At 43.8% G+C, this 26,316-nt stretch overlaps 1 protein-coding gene across 2 annotated transcripts in view; it reads right to left on the reverse strand.

Moving 5' to 3' along the window:
* Positions 1-13,605: 13,605 nt before the first annotated feature.
* NOP9 (NOP9 nucleolar protein) overlaps positions 13,606-26,316 on the reverse strand; it is a 34,694-nt gene continuing 21,983 nt past the window's right edge. For both annotated transcript variants that reach the window (XM_068253538.1, XM_068253539.1), the window contains 3 exons: positions 24,083-24,313; positions 16,284-16,389; positions 13,606-13,854 (listed from right to left, as the gene is read on the reverse strand). In XM_068253538.1, coding sequence (XP_068109639.1) covers positions 13,697-13,854; positions 16,284-16,389; positions 24,083-24,313 — 495 coding nt within the window. In that variant the 3' untranslated portion in view covers positions 13,606-13,696. The remainder of the gene's footprint in view (positions 13,855-16,283; positions 16,390-24,082; positions 24,314-26,316) is intronic.

Consider the following 26,316-nt stretch of genomic DNA (forward strand, 5'->3'; position numbering starts at 1 on the left):
GCTAACCTATACTGGGGCCACTTACCTAGCTAACCTATACTGGGGCCGCCTACTTAGCTAACCTATACTGGGACCAGTTACCTAGCTAACTTATAGTGGGGCCACCTACCTAGCTAACCTATACTGGGGGCACCTATGCCTGACTAACCTACACTGGGGGCACCTACTTAGCTAACCTATTCTGGGGGCAACTATCATGGCTATTTATACTGGAGGTGTCTACCTGGCTAACCTATACTGGTTGCACCTATGCCTGACTAACCTATTCTGGGGGCACCTACCTAGCTAACCTATACTGGGAGCACCTATGCCTAGCTAACCTATAGTGGGGGCACCTACCTGGCTAACCTATACTGAGTGCACCTATGCCTGTCTACCTATATTGGGGTCACTTACCTAGCTAACTTAAACTGGGTGCACCTATACCTTGATACCTATACTGGGGGCACCTATGCCTGGCTTCCTATACAGGGGTCACCTATATCTGGCTACCTCCTGCCTTCCTATACCAAGGGTGTTTTTTTTCCCCCACTGCGGCTATGGCACGCGGTGCAAATTGTCAGGTGTTGTGCGATCATTCCTAATTGGGGGGGGGGGGGATAAATATGACTGTTGGCCCTCGACCTGGTCTAAGTTTTTCATTTCGGCCCTCCACCTTTTTGAGTTTGACACCCCTGCTCCACGGCAATGGTGTGTTGCTGCCAGGGTAACCAGAGCCAGCTTCTCCCCTCACTGTGAGAATAGACCGGAAGCACTGTTATCTTCCTGGCTGCAGAAAGAAGCCTGTTTTGGTCACGCTGCGGGAGGATGTGTCCCCTCTGTGAGTACACACGATTCACCCCATACTGAGACTTTCCATCTGACAGACTCTAGACACCCTAGCCTGAATTTCAGCTAGCTAGAGCAACCTATACCTTACCTGTGCCAGTGGCAGCTACTTCTGTACTATAGTAGCATTTGCACATTTTGGCATTTTAGACTCTGATGTATATATATCTATATACTATATATACACGGTGGCTTGCAAAAGTATTCGGCCCCCTTGAAGTTTTCCACATTTTGTCACATTACTGCCACAAACATGAATCAATTTTATTGGAATTCCACGTGAAAGACCAATACAAAGTGGTGTACACGTGAGAAGTGGAATGAAAATCATACATGGTTCCAAACATTTTTTACAAATAAATAACTGCAAAGTGGGGTGTGCGTAATTATTCAGCCCCCTGAGTCAATACTTTGTAGAACCACCTTTTGCTGCAATTACAGCTGCCAGTCTTTTAGGGTATGTCTCTACCAGCTTTGCACATCTAGAGACTGAAATCCTTGCCCATTCTTCTTTGCAAAACAGCTCCAGCTCAGTCAGATTAGATGGACAGCGTTTGTGAACAGCAGTTTTCAGATCTTGCCACAGATTTTAAATTGGATTTAGACCTGGACTTTGACTGGGCCATTCTAACACATGGGTGTTTTGTTTTAAACCATTCCATTGCTGCCCTGGCTTTATGTTTAGGGTCGTTGTCCTGCTGGAAGGTGAACCTTCGTCCCAGTCTCAAGTCTTTTGCAGACTCCAAGAGGTTTTCTTCCAAGATTGCGCTGTATTTGGCTCCATCTATCTTCCCATCAACTCTGACCAGCTTCCCTGTCCCTGCTGAAGAGAAGCACCCCCAGAGCATGATGCTGCCACCACTATATTTGACAGTGGGGATAGTGTGTTCAGAATGATGTGCAGTGTTAGTTTTCCGCCACACATACCGTTTTGCATTTTGGCCAAAAAGTTCAGTTTTGGTCTCATCTGACCAGAGCACCTTCTTCCACATGTTTGCTGTGTCCCCCACATGGCTTGTGGCAAACTGCAAACAGGACGTCTTATTCTTTTCTGTTAACAATGGCTTTCTTCTTGCCACTCTTCCATAAAGGCCAATTTTGTGCAGTGCACGACTGATAGTTGTCCTATGGACAGATTCCCCCACCTGTGCTGGAGATCTCTGCAGCTCGTCCAGTCACCATGGGTCTCTTGATTGCATTTCTGATCTGCGCTCTCCTTGTTCGGCCTGTGAGTTTAGGTGGACGGCCTTGTCTTGGTAGGTTTACAGTTGTGCCATACTCCTTTCATTTCTGAATGATCGTTTGAACAGTGCTCCGTGGGATGTTCAAGGCTTTGGGAATCTTTTTGTAGCTTAAGCCTGCTTTAAATTTCTCAATAACTTTATCCCTGACCTGTCTGGTGTGTTCTTTGGACTTCATGGTGTTGTTGCTCCCAATATTATCTTAGACAACCTCTGAGGTCGTCACAGAGCAGCTGTATTTGTACTGACATTAGATTACACGCAGGTGCACACTATTTAGCCATTAGCACTCCAGGGGCCCCAACCGCCCCGATTTCGGCGGGACGGTCCCGATTTTGGGGGGCCGTCCTGCTGTCCCGCGCAGCCCCCCCCCTGGTCCCGGCCGCTGGGGAGTGAGGGGAAAAACAAAACGATCGAGGCACCAGCCCGATATGCGGCATGGATGGCCGCCGCCATTACACTTCTCCCTCCCTCCCTCCTAATCTGCCCCCCAGTGTCCCCTTCTCCCCCGCAGAGTAAAATGGGCAGTGGAGCGGGCAGTAAGTCTTACCACTGCCTCTCTGCTGCGTAACAGGATCTCCTCTGATCTTCTTGCTTCCTGTGACGTCACAGGAAGCGAGAAGATCAGAGGAGATCCCGGTTCTGAGGACAAGTCAATTGCTAATGTGCATGCAAGTCCGGGCTTGTGTACACGCAGTCCCCGGAACTACTTGGGAACATGAGTGTAACGATTGGTGTATGAGTGTAACGATTGGTGTCAGCAAGAACAGACTTCTGATTATGAAATGATCTGCAGTATCACCTATAATCAGATATATACCAGATTATATGGTGATCTGCAGAATCACCAATAATACTGGTATATATGTACTGATGTGTAACAGGTAAGTAACCACTTTAATGCACAGAGTGTAGTGATTGGTGCAACAGTAATTACTGATAGAGTTAACTAAACCTCACCAGAGGAGCTGGTGGGCACTATCAGTACAGCACTCCTCACCAGGGACAAGGGCTCCCTGGTGAGTATAGAGAGGTCAGAAAAATCGGTTCAGCAACCAACAGACAGAGCAGGTACAGAATCGTAAGACAGAGACAGAACATATTTCAGGCAGAGTCGGCAACAGGATCAGATAGGCAAAGGTACAGAATCACTGAGAGTTAGATAGGTCAGAACTAGCCAGAGTCATACACAAAAAATACAATAATAATATTAGCTAACAAACACTGCATATACATCTATCATCCACAGGAACCTCTCTAGGTCTGAGTGCTCACACGAAGTATCCGCAACAGCAGACAGTTTGCAAATGATTCCCAGAGGCTTAAGAAGCGGAGGAGACCCCTCGGCCATGCCCACACCATTCAGCCAACCCGAGCAGCCGAAGGACTCCTCTGACGTCAGCCGACCGGCAGGTCAGCTGGCGTGTCTTCTCCCCGCATAAAGATCCTCACGGCGAGCGCGCGCACGCGCTAATGTCCCCCTGAGCACAGCAGAGACACGCGTCCCTGGCGTACTAGACGCCCGGGACGTGGAGAACCAAGCAGGCAGGGATCCTGTGATGGCCGCGGTGGACCCCCCGTCCACCGCAGCCGACAAACGAGTACTCCTCATACCCGTCCTCGGCGTGCTAGACGCCCGAGGAGCGGGGAGACTGGCAGGCAGAGAATCATAAGCAGCTGCGGTAGTACTGCTATCCACCGCAGGTGTCAGGTCACTAACCATTACTGTACCCCCCCCCCCCCCTTGAGGAGTGGACTCCGGACACATACCACACGGTTTCTCAGGATGCAATTCATGAAACCTTTGCTTCAACTCCTCCGCAAGCATGCGGTAAGCTGGTACTCAAGAACTCTCCTCCGGCCCATACCCCCTTCCAGTGCACCAGATACTGAATGGAATTGCGCACCCGATGAGAATCCAAAATCTGCTCTATCTCATACTCAGGTTCCCCATCAATCACCACAGGGGGGGGGGGGGGAGAGGAATCCACATGTACTGCAGGCTTCAAAAGAGACACATGAAAAGACTTTCCACATCTCATACTGGGAGGCAGAGCAATCACATAGGTCACATTGTTAACTTTCTTGGATACCGGATATGGGCCTATAAACCTAGGGCCTAGCTTGACTGAAGGCTGTTTCAATGCCAAGTGTCGTGTAGAAACCCACACCATATCCCCATGAACAAATTCCCACTCCGCAGACTGCCTCTTATCCGCATGTCTTTTCTGAGTCGCAAAGGCCTTCTCCAAATTTCTCCTCACCATAACCCAGATGTCCCGTAAGGACTTCTGCCAATCTTCCATGGCAGGAAGAGAAGAGGACTCCACAGGTAATGGAGAGAACTTAGGCGATCTCCCCGAGACCACCTGAAAGGGGGAGAATCCAGAAGAAGCACTTTTGAGATTATTATGCGCAAATTCCGCATATGGCAGGAATTTTGCCCATTCTAGTTGAGCATCAGCCACATAGCACCTGAGGAACTGCTCGAGTGACTGATTGACTCTTTCGGTTTGCCCGTTGGTCTGTGGGTGGTAGCCTGAGGAAAATGACAAATTCATTCCCAGATGATGACAAAATACCCTCCAAAACTTAGACACGAACTGGACCCCCCTATCTGACACCACATCTTCTAGTATCCCATGCAGTCTAAAGATGTGGTGGATGAAGAGATCCGCCAATTCTTGGGCTGAGGGGAGTCCGTCCAGTGGGATAAAGTGGGCCATTTTGCTGAATCTGTCTACTACCACCCAGATGGGCTGCCAGGCAACTGGTATTGTCTAAAAGGAAATAAACATGACAGCCTCCATATACCTCTCTCTTCAGTTCCCCTTTAATGAACTCCCTCAGTAACCTCGAACAGGCACTTCTCCAGTTTAGCATACAGGGAGTTCAGTCTTAGTTTTCTTAACACATACTTCACATGTTCCCTGTGTTCAGCTCAACTGGATGAGAAAATAAGAATGTCTTCCAAATAAATGAGGACGAACCGTCCCAAAACCTCCCGGAAGACCTCATTGATTAACTCCTGGATGACGGCTGGAGCGTTACACAACCCGAAGGGCATAACCAGATACTCGTAGTGCCCGTCGGGCGTGTTGAACGCCGTCTTCCATTCATCACCCTCCCTTATGCGAATCAGGTTGTATGCCCCTCTGAGATCAAGCTTAGAGAAGATACTGGCATTGGTGATCTGGGAGAATAGATCATCTATCAAAGGGAGTGGGTAACGATTCTTTACAGTAATCTTGTTTAAAGCTCTGTAATCTATACACGGCCGAAGTCCACCGTCCTTCTTTTGCACAAAAAAGAAATCTTGTTCCGTGAAGGACGGATGAACCCTTTAGCCAAATTTCCCTTTATGTACTCCTGCATAGCAAGTTTCTCTGGAGCAGACAAGTTATACAGATGGTCTCTAGGGGGCATACAACCTGACCTCAACTCAATAGCGCAGTCAAAACTTCTGTGTGGCGGAAGTTTATCTGCGGCTTTGGGACAAAAGACGTCCACTGAGTCATTATAAGATGCAGGCAAACCTTCCATTTGAACCTTGGTGGCGCAAACAGCAACTTTCTCCAGACAATGATGATGACAGTGAGACGACCAGCTCAATAGCTGACCTGAACTCCAGTCAATCTAAGGGGAGTGTTGCTGCAGCCATGGCATACCAAGGATCACTGTGGAAGTAGCCATTTTGAGTACAAAGAACTGAATGTGCTCTTTATGAAGCACCCCCACTTGGCATAACAATACAGGAGTCTGTGAAAGAGGTTGTTTCCCCTGAAGTGGAGAATCGTCCGCTGCAGTTACAAAAATCTGTCTGTCTAAGGGAACAATGGGAATTCCTAATTTCATAGCAAAATCACTGTCAATGAAATTGGCTGCTGAACCCGAGTCTATGAATGCCTGGGTAGGTAAGACACGATTCTCCAAGGTAATAGAGCATGGCAGAAGCAGACGATTTTCTTTTAGAGGTAAGACAAGCTCGCCTAGGGTAGTACCTCTAGCTACACCTAGGCGGCAGAGTTTTCCGCCTTCTTGCGGCAATTCTATACCACATGGCCCTTCTCTGCACAATATAAACAAAGCCCTTCCATCAATCTCCGACTACTCTCTACCTCCAACAATTTAGAATGTCCAATCTGCATCGGCTCATCCCGGGGAAGAGACGGAGAAGATGAGGAGACGGCAGCAGGGGTAGATCTCCCAGATAGTCGGCCCCGGGTCTGTCTTTGATAACGGACCCGGCAATCTATCTTAGCTGCCAATGAGATGGCGTCGTCAATAGTTTTAGGCTCGGGGTGACTCAGCATGAGATCTGCCACTGCATCAGAGAACCCTGTCAAAAAACAGTCCAGTAAAGCGAACTGACCCCATCTTGCCGAGACAGCCCACCTTCTAAACTCAGCGGCGTATGTCTCTACCATGTTATGCCCTTGCCTGAGTGTTTTTAGCTTCCTCTCAGCGGTCACTGCTAAGTCTGGATCGTCATATATAACGGCCATTGTTTTAAAGAATTCCTGAACTGAACTTAAGGCCTCATGCCCTGTGGGGAGGCTGTAGGCCCATGTCTGTGAGTCCCCAGATAACAGAGTTTTAATGAAGGTGACCCTCTGAGTTTCTGACCCTGATGAAGTAGGAGATAACTCAAAGTAGGAAAGGCAACGATTCCTAAAATTCAGAAAATCTGGAAGAGGAATTCTAGGTTTCAAAACCACAGGGGATGGCACAGTTGCGTTAGTATTCTGAAGGATCCGCACCACCTCAGATAACTGGTTGATCTGTGTCTGCTGAGCGTTAACCGTGTTGGTAAGACCATTAACGGCCGCGGTTAACAGCTCAACTTGACCGCAAAGTGCCTCCATAGACATTTTGGTCTGCTGTTCTGTAACGATTGGTGTCAGCAAGAACAGACAGATTATGAAGTGATCTGCAGTATCACCTATAATCAGATATATACCGGATTATATGGTGATCTGCAGAATCACCAATAATACTAGTATATATGTACTGATGTGTAACAGGTAAGTAACCACTTTAATGCACAGAGTGTAGTGATTGGTGCAACAGTAATTACTGATAGAGTTAAAGGGACTCCGAGCTCACGAAAAAAAGAACAGTTGTACTCACCAGGGGCTTTCTCCAGCCCAGTGCTGGTCGGGAGGTCCCACGCCGGCGTCCTGGCTCCTCTCCTTCTCCCCGCTCCGGTATAGCCGACAGGCCGCAGCCCGGGCGACACTCGGTGGAGTGTCGGGCTGCAGCTTCCGCGTATGACGCGGATTACGTCACACGCCGGCCGCCTCGCGTCATCACGGCGGCCGGCGTGAAAGTACTGCGCATGCGCGCTTTAATCGCGCATGCGCAGTACTTTCACGCCGGCCGCCATGATGACGCGAGGCGGCCGGCGTGTGACGTAATCCGCGTCATACGCGGAAGCTGCAGCCCGACACTCCACCGAGTGTCGCCCGGGCTGCGGCCTGTCAGCTATACCGGAGCGGGGAGAAGGAGAGGAGCCAGGACGCCGGCGTGGGACCTCCCGACCAGCACTGGGCTGGAGAAAGCCCCTGGTGAGTACAACTGTTCTTTTTTTCGTGAGCTCGGAGTCCCTTTAACTAAACCTCACCAGAGGAGCTGGTGGGCACTATCAGTACCGCACTCCTCACCAGGGACAAGGGCTCCCTGGTGAGTATAGAGAGGTCAGACAAATCGGTTCAGCAACAGACAGACAGAGCATGTACAGAATCGTAAGACAGAGACAGAACGTATTTCAGGCAGAGTCGGCAACAGGATCAGATAGGCAAAGGTACAGAATCACTAAGAGTTAGATAAGTCAGAACTAGCCAGAGTCATACACAAAAAATACAATAATAATATTAGCTAACTATAGATAGATGTATATCGCAAACACTGCATATACATCTATCATCCACAGAAACCTCTCTAGGTCTGAGTGCTCACACGAAGTATTCGCAACAGCAGACAGTTAACTAGGCCTTTACTTCTTTTTCTGCCTGAAAGAGTTAACAATTCAGGTATGCCAGAGTTTCTTTCTAGTCAGATCTAACATAACCCTCACTGGTAAAGAATTACAAACATAAAACTTTTGCCTGGAAGAGAACAGCTTCTAAGTGCAGGAGATAGATAAATACAGACCAAGTGGGGATGGGAGCGTCCAATCAGCATGCAGACTAGTGAATAAAGTTAAAATGATGCGTACATAATGACGCATATGACGCGGATAAAGGCAGCCAATTATTGCAGCCCGAAAGACAAGTGATGACGCGTACATACTGACGCGTATGGATGACGCCTACATAATGACGCGCATGACGTGGAAATGGGTCACCAGCCGCGGACGTAATGACGCGTATGATGTGCGCGGACGCGACCAATGATATAACAGGAAGGAAACGTGATCACGCGTACGGAAGCGGCCAATCAGCGTTAAGGAAAAGGATATAAGTACCCTGGTAATGAGTCCAACCCCTGTGCCCCTGATGATGAAATCGATCGGGCGGGAGATTGGACATACCAGGAAGTGAACGGCCGGTGGAGGCGGTGGTGTCTGCAAGCTGAGTGGAGGAGGAGCTGGAGTGGAGGACCCAACACAAGCAGTGCCCTACCTGGCAACGGGGGAGAGCCCGTAAAACTCTATGTGTGCAATACTCTTGGAGCATGTGAGTGCAATTTTATAATTAAAGTTTTAAGTGTCATACGGAGTTACGCTATGCAGGCTATTTCTTTGAGGTACTATACATGGATTATGTGGAGAATGATGGTTGTCTAAAGGGACAGCATTAAGTGGTACCAGGATCCTGAAGTACTGAGGCTCCTGGATTTGTGCATGGTTGGCCAGTCTAGCAGTGGCCAATACATCTGGTGAGTCTGTTTACTGTTGGGTGTCTAAGGTGATGGTGGCACAAGAAATCAAGATACTGCATATGTGGACTTTGACGTGATTTTCATGTGGACTTTAATATAAACTAGGATGTGCGCTTAAACGATTGTGTACAAATAAACAGACAGTTAGCTGCTGTTAGAGTCAAAAGGCACTGATATGTGATTTGAAATGTCGGGAGAAATGTAGGGTGAAGGGAGATGGGTCACTAGCCACCAGGGAACTGTATAGGAGAAAGAGGGGGCTACTAGCCATCAGGGAACTTTATAGGGGAGGGAGGGGGCCACTAGACACCAGGGAACGGTGTTGGGGAGGGAGTCCATTGAACACTGGGGAACTGTATATGGGAGGGAGGATTATATACTAAACACCAGGGAACTGTATAGGCGAGGGAGTGGTGGCCACCGAACACCAGGAACCTGTGTAGGGGAAGGAGGGCGCTCATTAGACACCGGGGAACTCTATAAGGGAGGAAAACAACCCCTAGACATCAAGGATGGCCTACGACTTGGTCCCAGTTTTTTGATTTTACTCCACTGTGTATTTCAGTTTGACACCCCTGCCCTAGATAATGCAGGCACTCTGCCTTTTCTGAGAATTTTCCATCTTCACTTTCTTCTTCTCGACAGGACAGGTTGCTGGGAATTTTCTGTCATCTCCCTCTCTTTATCTTATATGGACAACTGCCAAATAATCTACTAGGCCTACTTGCTGTGTGTTGCCTGCTAAAAGGAAGAGGAGAGCAGTGGTGGGAGAGGAAGAGAGTAGCTTCACTGACAGGAATTTGCTGGTCCGCATGAGGGAGCTGTGCTAGGAGAGATGATGGAACACAGGTAAGGAAGAAGAAAGAAAAACATAAAACCCTACTTTGTATATATAGTTCTTGCAATATCCCACTAAACCTCCTTCACATCTTAGCTGCTCCACATAGCTGTGATCATACAGACACACTGACTTCTGTCCACTCACACTTCCAGTTATGCTGTGACAGCCTCCAGAAAAACCTCCATCTTCTCAATCCTGGACGTTTGCTGCTGGTAGTGGCTACTGAAATGATTTTGTGCATGATTTCATAGGCTAAGAAAGTGTGGAAAAGATGACATTAGTTATTGAATAACTTGATTATTGGGTCTTTCCATTGCAAACCAATTTCTTTTGGCTATTTCTTAACTCAGACCTAGTATTTTGCCACTGGCGAGCGACACTGGGAAATTATATTTCAATAGGAAACTGCAATAATTTGTGAAAAAAATTGCATAGCACAGGGTTGGGCTACAATTATTTGGCGTTCCTATACTTTTAACACAAATACATTTCACAAAAAAATGCAGCAGGCAGTGCGCTTTCGTTAAAGGGATACTTAAGTCAAACAAAAAAAATGAGTTTTACTCACCTGGGGCTTCCAATAGCCCCCTGCAGCTGTCCGGTGCCCTCGCCGTCTCCCTCCGATCCTCCTGGCCCCGCTGGCAGCCTGTCAGCTCCTGTCACCGAAACAGGAAGTGGCTGCCGGCGGGGCCAGGAGGATCGGAGGGAGACGGCGAGGGCACCGGACAGCTGCAGGGGGCTATTGGAAGCCCTAGGTGAGTAAAACTCATTTTTTTTGTTTGACTTAAGTGTCCCTTTAAGTAAAATCCAGCCTGGCTTTTTATGTATTTCTTTTGACAATTATGTCCTCCGGGGTATTTTTCTATCAAGCCAAATGTCATTCAAAAAAGTGAGAAATAGTGCTGACAGGCCTTTGAGTTCAGCTTACAGTCATCCTTTGCCAATTTATCTACCATCCCTACGATGACTATTTTTCTCTTGAAACTGTATCTTGAACTTCTTAGTGATATTTGCATATCCTCTCACAGTAACATCAAACTGCTTAAAGGACCACTATTGCGAAAATCGTAAAAATTTAAAATAACGTAAAACACATACAAGTAAGAAGTACATTTCTTCCAGATTAAAAGGAGACATAAATGACTTTTCTCCTATGTTGCTGTCACTTGGAGTAGGTAGTAATCGGACAGAACCGACATGTTTTGGACTAGCCCAGCTCCTATGGGGGATTTTTATGGTTTTCTTTATTTTTAAAAGCACTTAGTAAATGGCAGTTGCCAAAAAAAGATGCGCAAACAGGTAGGAGGGCGGTCTGCATCTTTATGTAAATCCTTTTCAGGGATTGTCTCTGTAGAAATAATAATGTCAGATTTCTACTGCTTTCTGTAACAGCAAAATAGGAGAAAAGTAATTTATGGCTCATTTTACTCTGCAAGATACATACTTCATATTTGTATGTGTTTACATGTATTTTACAATTTTCACGGTAGTGGTCCTTTAAAATGCTTTCAATAAAAATGGAACATTGCTCAAAGCAATCAATAAGAATCTTTGGTCTGAGCATCAGCTCTTCTTTTGCTCCAATTTTCATTACACTAATTTTGTTACATCTACCAAACAGCAGAGTGGCCACTTTATCCATTCAAGTAGCCTAAAGTAACTAATTGCTTGCACAAATTCTAACTCACCTGGTGCCGTAAATTAATTTGGGTTTTAGAAAAGTTTAACTTTTGGGGAAAGTGCTGGGAGATGCCTTTGTTTTGACATAGTGGTGTCCTAATATATTATAAATTAAAGGCAACTAAGCACCTGGCAATAAAATGGTTCACAATAAGAGTCCCCATAAGGTGTTCATTGGGGGAACATAGGCTGGGGTGAGTGTCTCTACTTACCTACGAGGTGCTACTCCTCTGGTTTTCAGCTCATATGGGATACACCATCTTTTCCACGGAGAGACAGCAGCTGTACAGAATTTTCAAATCCCCATATAAGTGTGATGGACGCGCCTGTCGCAATGCATGTCGGAAGATGTAGTCCTTGGATGCGAGTACAGAAATGTTCTTGCTTGGGGCCAGAGGAGTAGCACCCTGTAGGCAAGTAGTGATGCCCCGTCCCCCAATGACACACTCCATTACGAACCTCCCTTTTAGGACGAGGTTCATTTTAAAACCTTTTATTGCCAGGTGCTCAGTTCACCTTAAAAGCATAAAAAAAAAAAGGTGTTGGCTTACCTCCATGAATACATGGGATTGAAACAACGGGAAAATACGTTCCCGTTCGTTGATCTCTGCCCCCCAGTAATGATCGGCGATCATTGTGGAAAAAAGAAACAAAAAAAAGTTGCCCAGCCTCCCTGAACTTCCTGCAAGCGTACTTCCTGTACGCTTGCAGGACGCATTTACAAAAAGTTACTGTGGCCATCTTGTGGCCAAATAGTAAAACTACACCCAAAAGCATTTTTCATATACAAATACATTGTTTTACATTAGAAATTAACTCATTACCTCCCACACTCCCCCAATTTTTTTTTTTGTAATAAAAAACAAAATTACAATTAAATATTTAAAGCGTTCAGTCCCTAAGGTAACTATTTATGTATTTTTTTTATGTCAAGAGGGTAGAACACTGTTACTTTATAAACTATGGGCTTGTAATTAGGGATGGACGCAAAACTGAAAAAAAAAATGCACCTTTATTTCCAAATAAAATATTGGCGCCAAACATTGTGATAGGGACATAATTTAAATGGTTTTATAACCGGGACAAATGGGCAAATACATTTCATGGATTTTAATTACAGTAGCATGCATTATTTAAAAACTATAATGGCTGAAAAATAATGATTTTTTCCCCAAATTTTTTCCTATTTTCCCATTAAAACACATTTAGAATAAAATAATTCTTGGCATAATGTCCCACCTAAGAAAGCCTAATTGGTGGCAAAAAAACAAGATATAGTTCATTTCATTGCGATAAGTAATAATAAAGTTATAGACGAATGAATGGAAGGAGCGCTGAAAGGTGAAAATTGCTCTGGTGCTCAAGGGGTAAAAACTCTCAGTGGTCAAGTGGTTAAGTGTATTGGGGTCTGAAGAGAGGAAATGCAACCTGACTAAGCCCAAATGAGCACAGCACAGTTATATGAATCACCAAATCTATAAGTGGAGTTCCCCTACTTGAAAGAAATGACTCTTGTACAAATATACTGTTTTATTTTAGAGAACATCCATTAGTATGTACACAAATAACAGGCAAATGGGGTTCATGAACTCAAAATTGCTTTTTTAACATGATGACAAGTCATTCTCTTCCACAAGGATAGTGGATTTTTGTCCACCTCTGCAAAACAGCTGTGGATTTTATGCTGATAGCTCAGTTTGGCTCTGAAAGTGAGCAGCATAAATGGACAAGGTGGTTTTATTTCACAAATGAGCCCAGGGTGAAATTGAAGTTCTAATCTCTTCCCACCCTATTAAAAACCTAAAAAAGGTAAGCTCTCACAAACTAAAAAGATTTATACGTACCTGGGACTTTCTCCAGCCCCATATGCTTCCGGTCGCTCCCACGCTACCATCCTCAGTCTTCTGCAGCTCCGGTACTGGGTCCCCGCACTTCCGTCAGTCGGCTCCAGCCTACGCAGGAGAAGTGCACTCTCTGCACATCTCTCCAGCAGCTGCTGAAGAGATACGTAGAGGAGGCACTTCTCTTACGCCAGACTGAAACCAACTGACTGAAGTGCGAGGACCCGGTATCGGAGCTGCAGAAGACTGAGGATTGCGGCGTGGGAGCGATTGGAGCGTATGGGGTTGGAGGAAGCCCCAGGTATGTATAATTCTATTAATTTATGAGAGCTCTGGTACACTTTATGGCCTTTGCCCATAAAACACTGCTGTGAAGTGCCTCCTCAGTCCTCCAAGATCTCAGCAAACATTTTCCGACGTTTATTCTCTGCCTGTTGGTGCTCTTCCCAGTCTTTTCGCCGCTTCAAAAAGTGTGTCAGGGCAAAGTTTCTGGCAATGTGATGACCAATGGGGTCGCTTTGCAACACTTGGAGTCGTTCAACTGCAAAAGAGAAACAGAAAAACATTTCAGCAGACTGAATTGCATAGAGACTTGTTTTAAAGTGTAGAACATTCATACATAAATATTAAATGATCAGTGAGCTACCTAATATACAAACTGAATATAAACTGGTACTAGGCTCACTGTTTACATTTTAATACTGATACTGAAAATGCACAGTGTAGGCAGGGCTCGCTAGTGCCTGTCTTACCACCAAGCCATCAACATATAAAACAAAAAAATGTTACTGTAGCAAAAAGTCCAGACACGGTCTCTGAAATTACCACAGAGAAAAAAATTCACTCCTTGGTCTCGCTAAAGGTGCTGTTGGACCCTGTATAAAATAGGTGACCCATCTGTGGAGAATACTAAACACAATTAATCATCTCTAGAGAAAAATTACATAGAACAGGATTTTAAGAAATATTCAAATAACATAATAAATACCTAGACGCTTTTGTCATCTGAAGTACATAAAATTAAAATATACTTTACCAAATTCTCATTTCTGGGGGCTTGAACCCACAATCCTGAGATCCAGAGTCTTATTCTCTAAACCATGTACGATGTGGGATGCCTCTATGTACAGTATATGTGTGTCTTGACTGAGCTTCTAAATAAATTGAAAAGGATCGGACCTAGTTCTGACACTTGTGGACTTCACTGCTAATAATATTCCATTTCGAATATGATCTGTTTACGACCACTCTTTGCTTTCTATCCCTCCATCAGTTATATAACCACATGCACACACTTTATCCCAGTCCATGTATACTTAGCATTTGAACCAGGCTATTGTGGGGAACAGTGTCAAAAGCCTTTGCGAAGTCCAAGTATATTACATACTGTATATTGTTTTTCCAAGAACTAAATTTGCTTTCACCACTTCATAAAAGCTAAGCATGTTGGTCAGTTAGGACCTGCCTTTAGTAAACCCATTGCCGCTGACATGAAATGAGATTATTCTTTGCTATATCATTTTGAATAGCATCCCTTAGGATACATTCAAACAATTGTCACACAGCTCATGTTAAGCTTACAGATATAGTTTATGGTTCTGATTGTTTTCCTTTCTTGAATAAGCTGTGCGCCAGTCATAGGGAACTGACCTACCGTACTCTCAGAAAATAGGATAATGTGACCTATCTATAACTGAACTCAACTGTTGTATTACCCTGGGGTGAATGCATATTGGCCAGGTGCCTTATCTATTCTGATGTTCTTTTCCAGTTTAGGGGTGGTCTGGTAGCCCCTGTGAGTTTTTGACATGCTTACCTGCAATTCACATCCTACTATTAAGGGTGTTAATGGCAGAAACACAGGTAACATAGGACGTTTGTAAGCAAAGTATCCCCATAAGTTAACCAGGCAATTGAAATGTGATGTAACTAATACCTGTGATTCCTTATGACTGTTAGAGACAGGGATTGTTACAGCCAGCTGGGGTAAGGTACAGTGTTTATTCATTGGTTTCTGGTTTGATCCAATGCCAGATCTTAGTATTGCCCTGAGACTGGGTTATAAGCATGTTTGAAATCAATAATATGTAGTAGGTAGTGTCTACAATGCATAGAGCAAAAATGTCTTTGTTGAGTTGAAGGAAATGGCAAGTTTACTTTAAAGAGTAACTGTCAGGCTGCAGAAGCTAATTTAAACCTTTATTCTCCTGTGTTAAACAGTTTAGAAGGAAGCCAAAAAGGCATTAGTGAAGATAAAAATCTCTCTTACCTTTGATGTGTCCTTATCAGAAAAGCTGTTAGACCCAAGCAGGACGCAAGCCGCATACTATACTGCAAAGCATTCTGGGGCCCTCCCCTCGGCTGCTAATGAGACGTTACAGCAGCTTGTAATCAGTCCAGCGCATAGCACTGATAAATCTCCGGGCAGAGTACACTGCAGGAGTCAGCTATTGTTCCTAGCCACATGGCTAATTAATATTCACTGCGCACTGTGTTATTCAGTACGAGCTTTTCTGTGATCAGGAAGCAGGGAGGACATGACGACACAATTGGCTTCATAGAAGACAGAAAAACATGGAACCTGCCATGAGCTGTCAGGAGCATCAATCTCTGCATATACTATATAAAAATTCTGTGAAGTACAAACGTGGACAGTGAAATGCATATGTAATGTAAGTACAGCCTATATTTAGCTACTGATATATGTGTTTATTTTCTCTGAGACCTTATACCTAACAGCTCCTCTTTAAAGCAGTTCTGAACTGGCGAAAGAGAAACTGTTTTAAATTGTTATATCGTGCACTTTGAGCCCCACTGCACTGTGCCCAAAATGTATCAAACTGCTTTGAGCATAGTGTTGTCACTTACTGCAGGTGACCTGCATTGAAATATCTCATATTACCATCAACAATGCAATTTCTATAGTATTGTTTCCCCAAATTAAATAAATATCCATATATTTCAGCTTACCCAGCTTCTGTGCAATCTCCTCTTTAACTCCTATGGTGGATGCATTCCAGACACGGTCCAGTACTCGGCTCCCGTATTTGTTACATGCCAGTGCCATGGGGGAGGTCTACGGAAAGAGGTCACAGATTAAAGAAATTGGTAATGGCAAGACATATTGAAGCTACCATTGCATAATTCATTGTAAAAATACACATTTTGCTTTTTAAGCTATTAGATCTGTGACTAGAGTCATCTAAAATTAGATATAGATGAAGTTACATTTCAAAAAGCTTTGGGGAATTCTGAAGGAAGGAGCACCCTAATGTAATACTTCAGTTACAGGAGGAGTGTGACAGGTTCAAAAACATATTGACTATTTCAACTCCATGTGGGGGGGGGGGGGGGGGGGGGTGAGGTGAATGATGACCTTAGGAAAAAACACAGACAACTGGAGCCCAATAGCACAATATGTAACTATTTTCTGAAATGATTGAGTCAACAACAAGAAATATACTCACAAAAGGTAGGTTGCAATAAGGGGCAACCAACCACTTGAGGCAGGCGGAGAGAATCAGCCCGTCTCCACTCCTTTAATCCAGTGTTGGCCGGATGGGATTCGGTTGCACTCTTTAAAAATCGTAGATAAGATCTGCAGGAGGCTACGCCAAAACAGACTAAAGCATACAAACCACCCCACGAGAAAATGCAGGGGAGGTTAAACTTAGCACAGCAAGGGTGAAGAGGTGCCCAGGATGAATAAAATTTAATGAAAAGCACAATAAAATAAGAAAATATTAGGTGGCTCTTGAGAGGCGTCCCTGGCTATCTGGCTTGTTTGAAGTGGCACTCTTACTGGCCTGAGGAAGTGGGCGAGACCTACGAAACGCGTTGCATGTGCAAATAAAAATCTTTTTGTTGTTAAAGGGGAACTGAAGAGAGAGATATATGGAGGCTGCCATGTTTATTTCCTTTTAAGCAATGCCAGTTGCCTGGCAGCCCTGCTGATCCTCTGCCTCTAATACTATTAGCCATAGCCCCTGAACAAGCATGCAGCAGATCAGGTGTTTCAGACTTTAAAGTCAGATCTGACAAGACTAGCTGCATGCTTGTTTCTGGTGTTATTCAGATACTACTGCAGAGAAAAAGACCAGCAGGGCTGCCAGACAACTGGTATTGATTAAAAGGAAATAAATATGGCAGCCTCCATATACCTCTTACTTCAGTTCCCCTTTAAGTTGTTAGTGTCATTGGAGAGGTAAGCCACCTCCTATTTTCTTATTTTATTGTGCTTTTAACAAAGTTTTATTCATCCTGGGCGATTCTTCACCCCTGCCATTTTAACTCCATGTACATACAGTATTTAAATATAGTTTTCAATAGCTTATGAAGCAAAATGACAAATGCTACCTTTTTGTGTCAAAAATAAGTTAGTGGTGCCGAACCAGCATAGGGTCCCTATCAAAGAAAAAGGGGACTGGGGACCATAGGGACACTCGCTAAGTATAATGATTCCACCAATGGGTATTTTCTAGAGATGGTCAATGAAATGCAAATTTCAAACTGGTACAGTTATGTAAATGTATGTAGCTTGAAAATGAACCAATTGAACTCCACCTCAGCTTTAATTGGTCCATTTTAAAGCTACATAAATTTGCATAATTTTGCATCAACTTAGAATGATTTGCATTTCACTGACCTACTTTCTACAATTTGCCCAGAGCTTTAACTACAAGTTTTATGGGTAGGGCTGCTGTTACTGATTGACCCAAAATCACTGTGCTGTACAGACAGCAAAACAGCAAGAGAGCATCTGTCTGAGCTGACTGCTGCCACCAGCTCAAAAAAAATCTGTGCTGCAGTAAATGGCTGCAGATGTGGGTCCTGATCAAGGGATTTAAAATGTCACTCCACAGTAGCACCAAAGTCCTTATATGAAAACGCTATAAAAGCCATTTTGTAAGTAAATACCATGAAATGTTAACTTTCAACTCATGCATGCAGCTGCTAAAACGTTACACAGGAGTTGGGAGTGCTCTCAGCCCTCTCCATAACAGCCACAGCAGGCCATACACACAAAGATTTTCCCGTTCAACTCCCGGCAGTTTTGGTCACTCTCATTAAGTCTGCCGGGAACCTATTGCGCACCATGCAGTTGGAACACTCTGGGATAAAATCAATCAAAACTACAGGACGTAGAATTTCTGTCAATTGAGGGCAGGACAGGAGCGGCAATAGATTGCCGGCTCAATAGCCGTGCACAGCACTGAGCAGTGCAATGCTGTGGTTTACCACAACAGTAATGTTCCTCTTTGCTCTAAAGATAAGCAACAACTTACTAACCTTTAAAGAAAAAACATTTCATTGTTACAGCTGATACAAATGCAGTGTGTGTCTACTTCCTGCTTTCATGGAAGCAGACATCTTGTTAACATCCTGTGTTTACCAATTAGCTGCTCTGCCGTGCAGCCAGCTGACACAACTGCGAGAGCAAATTACAACTTGTGATTAGTCACAGATGAGGAGGAATCAGAGAGGCTAAACTCTCTAAATGCATACTATGTGCATTTCTCTATGTTTTCCTTCTGTCCTGTGCAATAGTTCAAGTCCACTTTGAAAGGAACCCTGAGCAGTAAATAAAAATGAAATTTGGACTTACCTAGGGCTTCCTCCAGCCCCGCATAGCCTGCGAGGTCCTTCGGCATCCTCTTCTTTCCACTCCTGGTCCCGCTGGCAGCTCTGGTAATCGGTGGCTTTGGGTGCAGTCGCACATGCGCGCCCTTAGCATCATCACGCCTACTGCGCATGCGCAGCTCTATAAAGACTGAACTGCGCATGCGCAGTAGGCTTACAGCAACCAGCGTGATGACGCAACGTGTGTGCGGCAAGGGTTGACTTCACCTGAAGTCGCTGATTGCTGGAGCCGCCAGCTGGACCAGGAGAGTGAAGAAGAGGATGCTGGAGGACTTTGCAGGCTATGGGGGCAGGTAAGTCCAAATTTCATTTTTATTTACCACTCAGGATCCCTTTAAAGTCATAGTCTAAATAGTTTTCACTAATTTAACAATCAAATTAGTCCTCATGAATGACAGAATGACCCAAAAATGGAAATACAAGTATAATGCAAGAGAACATTAATCTATCATCACATCTTATGTTTCATTAACCATCCGGGAATTGCCCGGTTATTCTGAATATCATTTACCAGACTCTCACACTGCATAAAGGACAAATGTATGGAACATTAGGTTTAACATACAATTAGCTTTTAACTTTTTCTTAAGAAATCTACAGTTATAGAGAGTGTTAAAGTCACTGAAGACAGGTCAGGGCACTCTAACTGTTTTTAAGGGGATATTAACCACTTGAGGACCACAATCTTTCTACCCCTTAAGGACCAGGCACTTTTTTTCCATTCAGACCACTGCAGCTTTCACGGTTTATTGCTCAGTCATACAACCTACCACCTAAATGAATTTTCCCTCCTTTTCTTGTCACTAATACAACCTTCTTTTGGTGCTATTTGATTGCTGCTGCGAGTTTTACGTTTTATTATATTCATCAAAAAAGACATGAATTTTGTCCAAAAAATTGATTTTTTTAACTTTCTGTGATAAAATTTGTCAAAGTAAGATTTCTGTATACATTTTTGTCCAAATTTATTGTGCTACTTGTCCTTGATAAAAAAAAAAAAAAAAAAAAAACATTCAGTGTATATTTATTGGTTTGGGTAAAAGTTATAGCGTTTACAAACTATGGTGCCAAAAGTGACTTTTCCCATTTTGAAGCATCTCTGACTTTTCTGACCACCTGTCAGGTTTCATGAGGTGCTAAAATTCCAGGATAGTATAAATACCCCCAAATGACCCCATTTTGGAAAGAAGACATCCCAAAGTATTCACTGAGAGGCATGGTGAGTTCATAGAAGATTGTATTTTTTGTCACAAGTTAGCGGAAAATGACACTTTGAGACCAAAAAAAACAGTTTCCATTTCTGCTAACTTGTGACATAAAAAAAATGAAATCTGCCACGGACTCACCATGCCCATCTCTGAATACCTTGAAGTGTCTACTTTCCAAAATGGGGTCATTTGTGGGGTGTGTTTACTGTCCTGGCATTTTGGGGGGTGCTAAATTGTAAGCACCCCTGTAAAGCCTAAAGGTGCTCATTGGACTTTGGGCCCCTTAGCGCAGTTAGGCTGCAAAAAAGTGCCACACATGTGGTATTGCCGTACTCAGGAGAAGTAGTATAATGTGTTTTGGGGTGTATTTTTACATATACCCATCCTGGGTGGGAGAAATATCTCTGTAAATTAAAATTTTTTGATTTTTTTTTTTACACACAATTGTCTATTTACAGAGATATTTCTCCCACCCAGCATGGGTATGTGTAAAAATACACCACAAAACACATTATACTACTTCTCCTGAGTACGGCAATACCACATGTGTGGCACTTTTTTGCACCCCAACTGCGCTAAGGGGCCCAACGTCCTATGAGTACCTTTAGGATTTCACAGGTCATTTTGCGGCATTTGGTTTCTAGACTACTCCTCACGGTTTAGGGCCCCTAAAATGCCAGGGCAGTATAGGAACACCACAAGTGACCCCATTTTAGAAAGAAGACACCCCAAGGTATTCCGTTAGTAGTATGGCGAGCTCATAGAAGATTTTTTTTCACAAAGTGTCATTTTCCACTAACTTGTGACAAAAAAATAAAAACTTCTATGAACTCACCATACTACTAACGGAATACCTTGGGGTGTCTTCTTTCTAAAATGAGGTCACTTGTGGTGTTCCTACACTGCCCTGGCATTTTAGGGGCCCTGAACCATGAGGAGTAGTCTAGAAACCAAATGCCTCAAAATGACCTGTGAATAGGACGTTAGGCCCCTTAGCGCACCGAGGCTGCAAAATAGTGTCACACATGTGGTATTGTTGTACTCAGGAGAAGTAGTAAAATGTGTTTTGGGGTGTATTTTTACACATACCCATGCTAGGTGGGAGAAATATCTCTGTAAACGGACAATTGTGTGTAAAAAAAAATCAAAAAATTGTCATTTACAGAAATATTTCTCCCACCCAGCATGGGTATGTGTAAAAATACACCCCAAAAACGCATTGTACTACTTCTCCTGATTACCGCGATAACACATGTGACACTTTTTTGCAGCCTAGGTGCGCTAAGGGGCCCAACGTCCTATTCACAGGTCATTTTCAGGCATTTGGTTTCTAGACTACTCACGGTTTAGGGCCCCTAAAATGCCAGGGCAGTATAGGAACCCCACAAGTGACCCCATTTTAGAAAGAAGACACACCAAGGTATTCCGTTAGGTGTATGGTGAGTTCATAGAAGATTTTATTTTTTGTCACAAGTTAGTGAAAAATGACACTTTGTGAAAAAAAAAACAATAAAAATCAATTTCCGCTAACTTTTGACACAAAATAAAATCTATGAACTCGTCATACACGGAATACCTTGGGGTGTCTTTTTTTCTAAAATGGGGTCACTTGTGGGGTTTCTATACTGCCCTGGCATTTTAGGGGCCCAAAACCGTGAGGAGTAGCCTGGAAACTAAATGCCTCAAAATGACTGTTCAGGGGTATAAGCATCTGCAAATTTTGATGACAGGTGGTCTATGAGGGGGCGAATTTTGTGGAACTGGTCATAAGCAGGGTGGCCTCTTAGATGACAGGTTGTATTGGGCCTGATCTGATGGATAGGAGTGCTAGGGGGGTGACAGGAGGTGATTGATGGGTGTCTCAGGAAGTGATTAGAGGGGAAAATAGATGCAATCAATGCACTGGGGAGGTGATCGGAAGGGAGTCTGAGGGGGATCTGAGGGTTCGGCTGAGTGATCAGGAGCCCACATGGGGCAAATTAGGGCCTGATCTGATGGGTAGGTGTGCTAGGGGGTGACAGGAGGTGATTGATGGGTGTCTCAAGGTGTGATTAGACGGGGGAATAGATGCAAGCAATGCACTGGCGAGGTGATCAGGGCTGGGGTCTGAGGGCGTTCTGCGGGTGTGGGCGAGTGATTGGGTGCCCTAGGGGCAGATAGGGGTCTGATCTGATGGGTAGCAGTGACAGGTGGTGACAGGGGGTGATTGATGGGTAATTAGTGGGTGTTTAGAGAAGAGAACAGATGTAAACAATGCACTTGGGAGGTGATCTGATGGCGGATCTGCGTGCGATCTGATGGTGTGGGTGCGTGATCAGATTGCCCGCAAGGGGCAGGTTAGGGGCTGATTGATGGGTGGCAGTGACAGGTGGCGACAGGGGGTGATTGACAGGTGATCAGGGGGGATAGATGCATACAGTACACAGGGGGGGGGAGGGGTCTGGGGAGAATCTGAAGGGTGGGGGGGTGATCAGGAGCCCCCAGGGGGCAGTTTAGGGCACACAAAAAAACAAATAGCGTTGACAGATAGTGACAGGGAGTGATTAATGGGTGATTAGGGGGGTGATTGGGTGCAAACAGTGGTCTGGGGGGTGGGCAGGGGGGTCTGAGGGGTGCTGTGGGCGATCAGGGGGCAGATCAGTGTGTTTGGGTGCAGACTAGGGTGGCTGCAGCCTGCCCTGGTGGTCCCTCGGACACTGGGACCACCAGGGCAGAAGGCAGCCTGTATAACATGCTTTGTATACATTACAAAGCGTTTTATACGCTTCAATTGCGGCGATCGAGGGGTTAACAACCCGCCGGCGCTTCCGAACGGCCGGCGGGTTGACGCCGCGGGTGGGCGAAGCCAGTTGCTGGGGGAAGCGCGCTTCACCAGTGACGCGATCGCTCCCCCGGCATGCCGAAAGGACGCAACGCCGATGGGCGCATTGCGGTCCTTTCGGCGTCCACTTTGCCGCCGCCCATCGGCTGTGGGTGGTCGGCAAGTGGTTAAAGCGGAACTGTAACAAGAAAATTATTTGTTTTTTTTACAAAACAAAGGAAAAGAGAGAGTGTTATGGAGAGACGAAGATATAACCAAAAGAGAGGAAAGAAAACCTCTTATCCCATCAGTGTAGTGTAGAAAAAGTGCCTAATGCAGCATAGGAGGAAACATGTTTACTACTTAGTTGAGATAGATAGATATATATATATATATATATATATATATATATATATATATATATATATATATATATATATATATATATATAGATAATACAGTTTATCCAGATTGCTTAGGGCCCTGTTTCACACTGATCTGATCTAATTCCATTAGGTACTAAAGGCACTACTATATAGATAAAGGTAAGTGCTCCAAGTGCCTGCACAGAGCTAGGAATGTTTGTCCCTAGAAATGGTCTATAAAAGTGATGGCTAACCTTGGCACTCCAGCTGTGACAAAACTACAAATCCCATCATGCTTCTGCCTCCCCGAGTTATGCTTAGAGCTGTCAGAGTATTGCAATGCCTCATGGCACTTGTAGTTCCACCACAGCTGGAGTGCCAAGGTTAGCCATCACTGGTCTATAAGGTTCAGTTTACACTGCAAGAAACAGCAGGAGTAGCACCATAACTGTACTGTACAGATACAATGTACAGGCTTCCAGGATCCATTGCAATGTGTTACCGGTTTGGAGAAGAATGTGCCATGCAAATACAACCGACAAAGTGAACACATAAAACAATGTTGTTTTACAACAAGCCCATAAAAAAAATCAGTGTAGTTTTCATTTCATGTATTTTTGTATAGAGCATATTCCATCAAAAAGACAGAGCAGCAGACCTAGTGTGATCCAAGCCAAACACTCAAGAATCCTTTAAATATTAAAATATCTATACTGGGTTGTTTGACAATTCCACAAACTGTGGTGACAATCTCACCCTGAGCTTCCGCAGAACCTTCTTCCTCTGTTTCTCTGTTATAGTGCTGCTGGAGAGAAGGGCATCAAAGACATGGCAGCCAGCCTGGCTACAGGCCACGGTAATGAGATCGGCCTCCGACATACTTCCCAGACTCTGTAGGGCTGGGATGGGGTCTTCAAAATGGAGGAGCTGCTGGACCAGTAGGGAGCCGTGATAGTTCACCAGCTGTAGCTTGGCCTCTGGGGTATCCTGAAGGTAAAAGTAAGATAAAGTGTAACTTTTTTGTTATCAGGTACTGTCTTCGGAAAAAAAGCAGCAAAAAGAATATAGTGTTCCTAAGCCATTCTTTGAAAGGTGCACTACATTGAAACATTTTTAAATGTAAAACACTTACCAGTACATATAAGATGTACATTTATCCCAGAGTAAAATGTACTTCAACCGCTTTGCATCCAGACCTTGTTTCCCCCTTTTGGACCAGAGCAGTTTTGACATTTTAGCTATGTCCCTATTTAATCAGCAATAACTTTATCCCTACTTATGACACCTAAATTAAATATATATTGTTTTTTCAAGACAAACTAGGCTTTCATTATATGGCACTTTTTTCTTTGAACAATCTTGTTTTCTATGCACTTTAATGGGAAAAGAAAAAAATAGAAAAAAAAAAACACATTATTTCTCAGTTTTACCAATTCCAGTTTAAAAATAAAAAAAAAATGGTACAGTAGATAAAAAAAAAAAAAAAAATTGTTTGGCTATTTCTACCATTTATCACAAAACTTAGATTATGTTCCTGTCACAATTTATGTTGAAGATATGCGATTCTGAAATAGTGCTCCAGTGTGTATTTTTCACTATGAACTTAGAAAATAAAATCATTTTAATGGTGCAAATCAATTTTATTGGCTCAGGGAACATATATTTCCTTTAACCAATGAATGCTGCAGTAGATAGTGCCAGAGGTGTGCACAAGAACAATGGCCAATTCTGCACAGCTGTGTTTCAGCTACACGACTTATATCTACGTCCTTGTGGCTTGAAGTCACAGAGGACATAGAAATACTACAGTGGTGGATAAAGTGGATAAATTACTCTTTCCTATGTAGTAAAAAGCTGTCAGGTTTTGGACTATTACTTCTCCTTAGGTTGGATGCTCAGGTCTTTCTCTATTTTCCAAAGAAATTACTGAAAGGCAGTTGCTCAATCCAGCTGCCAAAATGCTGTTGTACAAGCGAGTAAGGAGGCTGGCTGGCATCTTTCTACAGATTCTTTCCATTGCCTTACTGATGGAAATTCTGAGAATTCCCAATGAGGCGATGGACTAGACCAAAACATATCTGATCTCTCAGATTTTTACTAGCTAATGTGACAGCGATATAGGAAAAAAATTTAAGCCCCATCTACACCATACAATTTTTTATCCGATTTGTTTCATTGATTCGATTCAATCCAACATGTCCGATCAGGATTCGATTCAATTTGCCATTGCAAAACGGACATGTCGGATTGAATCAAATCAAATCAATGAATCGGACAAAAATAAGTGTATGGTGTAGATGGGGCTTTAGGTTTGGATTTAGATAGCAGAGAGGGTTGAAACCTCCTATAAATCATTACTGGCATCTAGATATTGTCTGGAAATATTTCTACTCGATGTCCTGTACAAATAATAGGATCAGCGAGAACAGGTAGTAAAATCTCTTCAATGTGGAAACCACAATAATAATATATAAAATAAAAACAAACTACATTTTCACAAGTAATTTTTTTTTTTTTCACAGATTTCATTGATTTTTTTGTCCTCAGTGAAAACTTTTCCCTTTCTCCCTGTCTTAGGACCCTATCACACCAAATAGAGTTTGTTTTCTTTTTTTTAAAAAAAAGCCTCCATTGATTTACATTAAAATCGCAGCAAAATTTCCACGATCACGGTTTTTTAAAAAGCGATTTTAATGTAAGTCAATGGTTTTAAAAAAAAATGAAAACAACTCACAAAACTCTATTTGGTGAGTCAGGACCCTAAGTGAGAGATTCACCAAATGCAGAAATCTCTCCAACTTGGGCCCAAATAATCTGACTAAGGCTCTAATGCTTCTTGAGCCATACCTGACACCAACATAAAATGTTTTGGCTTGAGTTATGTTTTCAGTTCAGAAGGAAGATTAAGCCCAAACTAAAATCTCCCAAAACTACAAAAAGAAATTATTGATTATGTCAACAGATCCAAATTAAGGCGGATCCGAGATGAA

This window comes from Hyperolius riggenbachi, chromosome 9 (genome assembly GCF_040937935.1).
Source record: "Hyperolius riggenbachi isolate aHypRig1 chromosome 9, aHypRig1.pri, whole genome shotgun sequence".
Lineage (NCBI taxonomy): Eukaryota > Metazoa > Chordata > Amphibia > Anura > Hyperoliidae > Hyperolius > Hyperolius riggenbachi.